Here is a 10,023-nt window from a genome sequence, read left to right as displayed (position 1 = left end):
TGACAGTGTGCTTGTGCATATGTAAGTTAATACAAGAGTTGTTAATTTGAAAGAATTTTAAGGATAACAAAAAAATTTCATTTTTTGATTGTGTGAACTCAATATACTTATTTATCATAGAGGTTTTGGTTCCCAAAAGACATAATGATAAATGAATCATAGCCATGCAGTCTGTAAATGGAAACCAAACACACAGCTCACAGCAGCGATGTGCCATCACGAATTTTCAGGATCATCTTTACCATTTACCTTAGTGAACACACTTAACTGAATCGTTTGTTAGGATCAGGCACCTTTATAAATTTTCTGTTCATTGGTCCCATATTGATGGGTATGAGTCCAAATATCCATATCAAAAAATATGCAGCCTCATAACATGGTCCTGTAAGCACAAGTGATAAAGAGTGCGTTATGGGTAACTGAATGTTGTGAGGTCATTGGGGTATGTTTATGCTGCCCAAGCAGAATTTTTGACTGATCACTGATTTGTGTTATCACAGATCAACTTGTGACAAGCATAACATGGTTCACAATTCATCATACCATGTTATTCTGCATCAGTGATATATAAATTGGTGAAAATGAGGTTACATGTACTAAGAAAAAATGTCAAGATTTTAATAACTTTAGTTTTGACAGGGATTTCAAATCTTGCCAAATGGTTTAGCCAAGCATTACTGCAGAGATGAACTGTTTGGAGTGTGTATGTATGCATATATATTTGTGTTTGTGTGGATAGATAGATAGATTAGACAGATATGTATGCATAGTTGCATATATATACATATATATATATATATATATATATATGTGCATGTATATATATATACACATGTATATGAGTGTGTGTATATATATATATATATATATACAAACATTAAGTTAGTTGAAATATGTTTGTAAGATATTTCAACTTATATGTATGCATATATACGTGTGTGTGTGTGTGTGTATGTATGGTGGGTGTGGGAAAAGGATTTTTAGCTTGAAAATTCAAATTGATAAATCCAAGAGTTTATCATAAACAAAATATGTGGAATGCAGTGACCTGTATCAGAATTGTAAGAAAGTGTCATTTAGAATATGAATCCAGTTAAAATTCCCAAAACAAAATCAAAGAATTCAGAATTTGATTCAATATAAGCAATTTTTTTTATCACATTTATATATATATATATAGTTATATATTTTTGGTTTCCATTAATGTTAACATATTAGTATAGTTAATTCAAAATTTCAAATAAAAGAAAAGAGAATTAAAAGTTTGAGATTAACTTACAGATCAGAAGCTAAATTATATATATTGATGTCTATATGTGTATATGTATCTATATCTCTCTCTATATATATAGATAGATAGAGAGAGAGAGAGAGATGTACATTTATAATCATACATGCATAAATACATGTGTATATATTTGTATATATGCAACAGTGGCATATAGCTATGTGTGTGTGTGTGTGTGTGTGTGTGTGTGTGTGTGTGTATATATATATATACACACACACACACACAAACACACATGTGTTTATATATATATGATCTTGTAAATCTTTTCTTCTCTCTTTTCCTCTTCCTTTTTCTCGCTAAGCTTCTCTTTTTGCCTTCCTGAGTTTACTCTTCACCATGTTTTCAGGGGGTTTTTTGTTTTTGTTTTTGTTGTTTTTTTGTCATCCTTCAAAAGATATGTGAGAATTAAGATGTGAATTTTCTCCACATAACATTAGAATATTTATTGATATATGCAAAAACTCAGCTGTTATATGAGAGAGACTCATATTTATTACTGTTATTATTTTTATTACTGATTCATTAAATAATATTATAACTTATTCACCCTATATTATTTCAAAACCTACTCATTTTACAATGCAGATATTGAAATATTTGGAGAGTGAGTATTCTTTCATCATATGCTTTTATTTTGTTTTTATTTCTTTTCTTTCACTGAGAAATAAAATATAACAAAATATTTATTCATTAACCAAAATCCCACGCACATAGACCCAGACACAGACACACATGTACAAACATACACACATACATTTTATACATATATATATGTATATATGAACACACACATACATTTTATATATACATATATATTATATGTGTGTTTTCATGTATACATACATATATATGTATGTATGTATGTATGTCTATGTATTTATTTGTGTGTGTATATATATATATATATATATATATATATATATTATATGTATTTATATATATTTATTTATGTATATGTATTTATATATATTATGTATGTATATGTATTTATATATATGTATATATATATATATATATATATATTATATATATATATATATATATATATATATATATATGTATATATATATGTATATATATATATATATATATATATATATATATATATATATTCTCACACTAACACATTCATGTAATGATTTACCAGTGAGTTTCTATAACTGTTCATTAAAAAATAATTGGAAACATTGTCCAAAGCATTATGTGTGTGTATATGTTTGTACATGTATGTATGTGTTTCAGTGTGTATGCACACATAAAGGTTGTTAAAGAAATTTAATCTGAATTAATCTGATATGCAAGTATATTTTATTTATTGATGTTTTAGACTTAATCAGACAGATTTTGAGTGAAATCTCTTAAGCCAAGTTTAATTGAAGTAAAAAGGAAAATGGGGGGAAAATATTACAAAATAATCCATGAAAATGCAAAAATTGGTCTCTTATTTATCTTCCATGTTCAATCTGATCAAATTTATAGATTTTACAGTGAAAATCATTGATAATTGAAGATTTATATGCAATGTAAAATTAAGAAAAACTTTTATTTAAAAAAATTAAATTGGTATTTATATTATTAATTAGCCATTAAAATTTAATATCCTATGTCCAGACTAAAATTCCTAAACAAGCTGAAAAAATATCATTTACAAAAAAAAAAACATATTTTAAAATTATTGAAATCAATTGATTTCTATGGAAAAAAAAACAAAAAAATCTTAGATTATTTTACTCAGAATGTTAATATTTAATCGAGTAAAACCAAAAAAAATAATTCCTTTGGCAGTAAGCAGTATGCTTGCAGTTGGAAGATTCACATGTATGCCTAGAGAAAATGATTCCCTTCCACAATCTGTTACCAACAAACGTAGATGCAAATACGGGTGTATGCATTAACTGCTTACAGTGTAAGAACAACAACCAACACAATAACATCGTTAACTGTATGATATGATCATTTTACATACTATCAGATAATTGTTTCATGAACACCATATTAAATTATAAACTAAACTTTGACTTTTGACTTTTCCTTTGAATCATACTCACCAAAAAAGAAAAAAAGTTTCATATTATAAAATATCCACCACAACTGTTCCTAACGACATATATTGAATCATGTTTAATAATTTTTTTCTTCATCATTTGTTGGTTTTCTATGGGTTTTTTTAATACCTTCAAATAGATTAAGCAACATTTTTATGTATATGTTAAACCCTATTTTATTTTTTTTTTTCTCTCTGAAAATTAAACATGTCCCAAGAGTGACAAGCAACTAGGTTTGGACATTAAACATTAAATTGGTTATTGGGCGGTTTTCTTTTTCTTTTAGATATTTTAGTGGTGGATTCCAACACAATGGAAATAATTCAATCAATGGCAAAACTAGATTACCATGGCATTCATTAAAAAGTTACTATAATAATGGTATATTTCAAAATAGTTATTCTAAAACTTCAAAAAAATAAAAGCACAGAAAGAAATTAATTTTTTCAGAAAATGGCAGGTGTAATTTTTTTTTTTAGGCCAGAAGAGTTTCTGTAAATTCATAGAAGATTGCTGCAATACAAAAAAAAATGAATATAAAAATGATCTTGTGAAATCATTCAAGAGCAATGATACCTTGTTAATGTTAAGAGGCTACTGATTGCTCTAGTTTTGCCATTGAGTCATGCAGACTACATGTTTAGTGAATTTGTGCAATGCAATAACCATCAACAACTAATTCACTGTTTGTTTGACTGTTTATTTGATGGCTGGTTGGTTGGTTGGTTGGATGGTTGGTTGGTCTTTCAGGGTGTTTTTAGCAAGTTTCAGTTCTTGTTTTGTTTTATTTATTGTTCCTGTTTTTGTTTTGTTTTATTTTCGTTTCTTGAATTCATTCTTTTTTTTTTTTTTTACTTCTAGAAATAATGACTCACTGATGTATTTGGCAATAACCCTTCATGATATTCTATCAGTTTTATGTGTCTGTCTCGGTCAGATTTTTAGAGGAGAGAAGTAAAAAAAGATAATAATAATTATAACTAATAAAATAAAAAGAACAAAAAAAAAACAAAGAAATAAAAAGGCAAAACTTATCCTGATTTACTTTCATAACAAATTCAAATAATTCAAAAATATCTTGAATAAATAAACAAAATTTCATGAATTGAAGCACAAATAATATTAATCACCTCTCACAACAGCTATTGATAATTACTAATTAATATTACATATGAAGAAACAAATGATAGTATCCCCACACTTTCTATTATTAACATAAGAAATTTGGTACACACAGTACATAGAGAGCTGGACTAGTTGCTTTTAGACTTTTAGTTTGTGCCTCACTGCTCTGAACAATGTTATCTTACGTTGGTGTTTTGTTTTTGGTTTTTTTTTAACTTTGTTGTATTCAATTTTGCTTTTCATCCCTCTTGAATTAATAGTGGATTTGGGAGTGGGATCAGAATTCAAATTACCAAAATCTCTCATCTTACAAATATTAGGTTTGTGGGGTTTTTTTTCCATAAAAAAAAAATCTCTCATTAAAAGTTGTTAATTACTAACCATCATCATCATCATTATTATTATTAAGGCAGTTTGCTGACAGAATTGTTAGCAAGCCAGTCAAACTGCTTAGCGACATTTCATTTGTCTTTACGTTCTGAGTTCAAATTCCACCAAGGTCAAATTTTCCTTTCATCCTTTAGGAACTGATCTAATAAGTACCAGTTGAACACTGGGGTTGATGTAATCAACTCATCCCCTCCCCCAAAATTGCTGCTGTTGTGGCAAAATTTGAAACCATCATTATTATTTTGACTATTATTATTATTATTATTATTATTATTAATGCAAGGTAATAAGCTGGCAGAATCATTAGCACACCAGACCAAATACTTAGCATCATTTCGTCCATATCTACATTGGTCAACTTCGCCTTACATCTTTTCAGGGTGTATAAAATAAGTATCAGTTAAATCCTAGGGTTGATATAATCAACTAGCATCCTCCCTATATATTTCAGGCTTTGTGCCTATATTATTGAGGATTATTAGAGGAAGGTAAATTTGCAGAATTATTAGAGCATCAATCAAAATGCTTCACAATATTTGTTCTGACTCCAAGTTGGCAAACTGGCAGAATTATTAGCACAGCAGGCAAAATGCTTAGCGGCATTTCGTCTGTCATTACATTCTGAGTTCAAATTCCGCTGAGGGTGACTTTGCCTTTCATCCTTTCAGGGTTGATAAAATAAGTACCAGTAAAGTACTGGGGTTGATGTAATCAACTTACCCCCCACCCTCGAAATTGTTGGCCTTATGCCAAAATTTGAAGCCAGCATTCATTCTGACTCTACGACAGCAAGCTGACGGAATCATTAGCATGCTGGGGAAAATGCTTAATGCCATTTCATCCATCTTTACGTTCTGAGTTCAAATTCTGCCGGGGTCAACTTTGCCTTTCATCCTTCCAGGGTTGATAACATAAGTACCAGTTGAGCACTGGAGTCAATGTAATTGACTTACCCACTCCCCAAAATTGCTGGCCTTTTGCCAAATTTTGAAACCAGTATTATTATTATTATTATCATTATCATTATTATTTTTTTTTTTCTATTGTTATAGATAATAATGAAGTAATATGGTACAATATAATTTTCAGTGTCATTATGAGAACTATTGATATCATTATTACAACTAATATTTAATTTGTAAGAAATCATTATTTAAATAAGGAAATTATTATTGATGTTAACATTGTTGCATTTGTTATTGTTGCTGTTATTATCATCATCATCCTCATCACTTATGTAATTGTTATTGTTACAGCTGTTATCCTCCTCCTCATCATCATCATCATCATTATTGATATTAATATAACTTAACGCCTTTGGTTAAGCCATTACAGTCCCCATTTCTTTGCCCTCCTCACCTAAAAGTTTTTAAAAGCTCGAGTTTTTATGCTTATGAAGGATGATGATACTACTCCTACTACAACTACTGCTGCTGCTACTACTCCTACTCCTACTACTACTACTGCCACCACAACCACCACTATTATTACCTCTATAACTATAAGTAATACTAATAATAATGCCATCCTATTACTCTGATTATAATATTGCCTTTGTTATATTACTACCACTGTTAATGATATTAACATCACTGTTAATAACCTTTTATATTTGTTGAAATTATTATTGTTCTGTTTTGTTCATTCCCATTATTATTATTATTATTATTATTATTATTATTATTATTATTAGAATGGTGGATGGGCAGAATCATTAGAGTGTTAGACCAAATGTCTTGTGATATTTCTTCCCACTCTTTACATTCTGGACTTAAATCTCACCAAGGTCAAGTTTGCCTTTAATCTCCCACCCCACTTCCACCAGGGTCACTGAAATGTACCAGTCAAATACAGGGGTCAATTCAATCATCAAGCACCCCTTTCTCTCAAAATTGCTGGCTTTGTGTCTAAATTAGAAACAATTACTAAAACGGTTATTCATATTAAGGTTATTTGATTGACAGAATCAATAGAGCATCAGAAAAATGCTCTGCATCATTTTCTTCCAGTTCATTACACTCTGGCCAGATCAACTTTGCCTTTCATCCTTTTGGGGTTGATAAGATAAAGTTAAGTACTTGGATCTTTGACATCAACTAAATCCCTCCCTTTAAAATTACTGGCCTTGTGCCAAAATCACAATCCAGGATATGAGACGTTTTGGCACAACCATTTTGATGCCTCTTATTTGACATGGCTGATTCGACACTAATTTATTTGGCATCAGATGTTTTAACATTTCTTTTGTTCTCTCCCTCTGTCTCTTTCCCCTTCTCTCCTCATTTCTCCTTCTCTCTCTGTTCATGTGTGTGAGCATATTTCTTTTTATGCATGTGAATAGAGGGAAAATGTTTATGCTAATCATGTTCAGTTAATAAATTATAATTCAGCGGTAAGCTGGCAGAATCATTAGCATGCCAGACAAAATGCCTAGCAGCATTTCTTCTGTCTTTACATTCTGAATTCAAATTCCACTGAGGTCAGCTTTGCCTTTCATCCCTTCAGGGTTGATGAAATTTGTACCAGTTGAACACTGGGGCCAGTGTAATCAACTTACCTGCTCCCCTGAAATTGCTGGCTGTGTGCCAGAATTTGAAACCAATTAATGAATTGTATTGTCTCTCTCTCTCTCTCTCTCTCTCTCTCTCTCTCTCTCTCTCTCTCTCTCTCATATGCATATTTCTGCATGTGTATGTGTGTGTACGCCTTACTCCAGTCCCTAGAAAATACTGTTGCTGAACCAGGTTCTATGTCTAATTGCTCTATGTCTAACAGCCATGCTCAATTGCCTCATTCCACAGAAACCATTATTATTGTTGTTGTTGTTGTTGTTGTTGTTGTTAGAAGAAATGGTAGAACTGCAAAACTAAAATGCTCCTTGGAGCATTTAGTTTTCTCTGGTTTCTTTCTATTTTCTGAGCTGAAATCCCTCCTAGGTCAATAAAAGAAGTAAATACTAGTAATATACTGGAATAGATTCAAATGACAAAAAATCAACTTCCCTTTGAAAAAATTTGACCACATGTTTATGTTATGATATCACTGTTATTATTCTTTTTATACTTCATTGTTGTTGTTGTTGTTGTTGTAAATAACATCATGTATTAAGGATGTGTTAAATTAAATTTTCCATATGCGCACATTTTACACTTTGTAATTTTTGTTGATTTTTTTTTTTTAACATAAATAATTCTGTTAAGAATACTTTTCAATAACACATGAGGTATATATTTCTATTTCTCTCTGACAACAAAACTCTCTCTCTCTCTCTCTCTTCATTTCTCTCCTGTCCTCTACCTCTCTATTTCTCTTGCCTTCTCCCTTTCTCTACCTTTCTAACTCTGTCTCTCCCTCTCTCTTTCCTTCTCTCTTCCTTCCTCTTTCCCTGTCTATCTATCTATCTATCTATCTATCTCTTGTTGGTTTTCTGTTTTGCACATGTACTAAAACTGTAAGTATATAAACCTCTTTCTCTTTCCCACATACACATATGCACAGTCTCTCTCTTTCCCACTCCATCTCTTTTCTTTCCCCTTCCTCTATTCCTCTCTTTCTCATTAGTTGTTGATTTTCTCTCTTACTCACCTATGTAATACAATAGCTGTAATTTTCAAGAATCATGAGTACTGACCACATGATCATGAATTCAGTTCAAATCCAATTATATAAGTGCTCTTGCTTTGTTCCCTCTATCAAGCTACAACTATACTTGCCTTTGTCTTATGGACTGACAAATAGATCACATTTTTTTCTATTCTTTGTTTATTGTTTAGTTATAGAAATGGCATCCAGCTGTAATGTCAGTCACTCCAAACAATATGAAAATATCTGTGAATTTGTTAAAAATTATTTCACCCTCTATGGAAGTGTGGCTCTAAGATAGTAGAAGAAAGATTTCATATTATTATTATTATTATTATTTATTATTATTATTCAGTTTGAAACCTATTAATGAGTAAATTTAATGATTTGGCACATATTTGTATGTGTTTTTTTTTTTTGACAATTATACATAATAATACATCAATTGTAGGATAGAGTGAATCCATTCTTGCAGTTTTAAAAATTTAGAAATGTTTTATTTACTTTCACTTATGTACAAAAAAAACTTACATATTCATATATTTGTTATTTACAGAGTAAAACCTTAATTAAGCATGTTACAAAAATTCTTCAAAAAGTAATACAAAATAGAAAAAAAAATTGCAATCCTGTGGTTCTTTGATAGGGCCATGATGTGAAGACTCATTTCTTAACTCCTTTCATGTAGCCAATTCAGAAATAGTGAGAGACAGGAGGTGGAAGAGGTATGACCCTGGTACTTTACTAGTATTTCATCTATCTTAAAGAAATGAAAGCAAAGTTGACCTCAATAGGATCAGAACTCAGAATGTGACAGGAGAACAAATTAATAACACTGAGCATTCTGTACTAATGCTCTTGCAAATCTGCCAACTAGTTCACTACTCAGTTAGCCTAACTGAACTGAAAGAATGTTGTAGAAGGTAATATTTCTTATATGACAGAGTAGAACCTTGGGATTGGGGGTGGCTGTAAGGAACAAAAAGTCAAGGGACAAATAGCTATGTTTAATAAAATTAATGTAAGTTTTAAACTTCTTTTAAAACTTTTTCAACACCATGGTGAAGAAAGAAACACCATTTTATTTCCTCTTTAATAAAGATGGAGAGGATGATGACAAAAAAATTCAATATTGGAAAAAGAATCGGGGGTTATAGTGTGTCAAATAAAGAACAACTGATATAAAATGTTATATCCAGAAATACTAAGAAATGCTCGAAGCAAGTTATAAACTCACAGCCTATAAGCAGTTAATCCAATACTTTACTCAATAATTTCATTTCTACTATTTGCAAAATAAAGCAAAGAGAATCAGAGTGTTACTATTAGTGTATAGAAATAGTAGCAATAGTTGACTACATACTTCACAGGTTATGAAGACAACTACTGACAGCACTGCTCCAGTGATTAATTGGCAGACTACAAGCCAACTGTTACTTAGTCACTCCATCTGCTGGAAATAGTAGCAAAATTAAACCATACACTACCATCAGAAAAGAAAGAATCAGACATTGGATAACATGATCTTAGCCACACTGTGTCTGAAAAAAAGATATATGGATGGTCATGGCAGGAATGTCTTTGATTGTT

General features: G+C 30.4%; 1 protein-coding gene across 1 annotated transcript in view; it reads left to right on the top strand.

Annotated features, from left to right (window-relative positions):
- The window catches only part of LOC115213213 (voltage-dependent T-type calcium channel subunit alpha-1G-like), an 865,045-nt gene extending 863,007 nt beyond the window's left edge, over nucleotides 1-2,038 (top strand). Inside the window, exon 38 of the mRNA XM_036503838.1 lies at nucleotides 1,877-2,038. Within this exon, the coding sequence (XP_036359731.1) occupies nucleotides 1,877-1,899 (23 nt within the window). The 3' untranslated portion in view covers nucleotides 1,900-2,038. The remainder of the gene's footprint in view (nucleotides 1-1,876) is intronic.
- The last annotated feature ends 7,985 nt before the right edge of the window (nucleotides 2,039-10,023 follow it).

Source organism: Octopus sinensis, linkage group LG6 (assembly GCF_006345805.1).
Source record: "Octopus sinensis linkage group LG6, ASM634580v1, whole genome shotgun sequence".
NCBI classification, from domain to species: Eukaryota; Metazoa; Mollusca; class Cephalopoda; order Octopoda; family Octopodidae; genus Octopus; species Octopus sinensis.
This window is presented reverse-complemented; position numbering and strand designations above follow the sequence as displayed.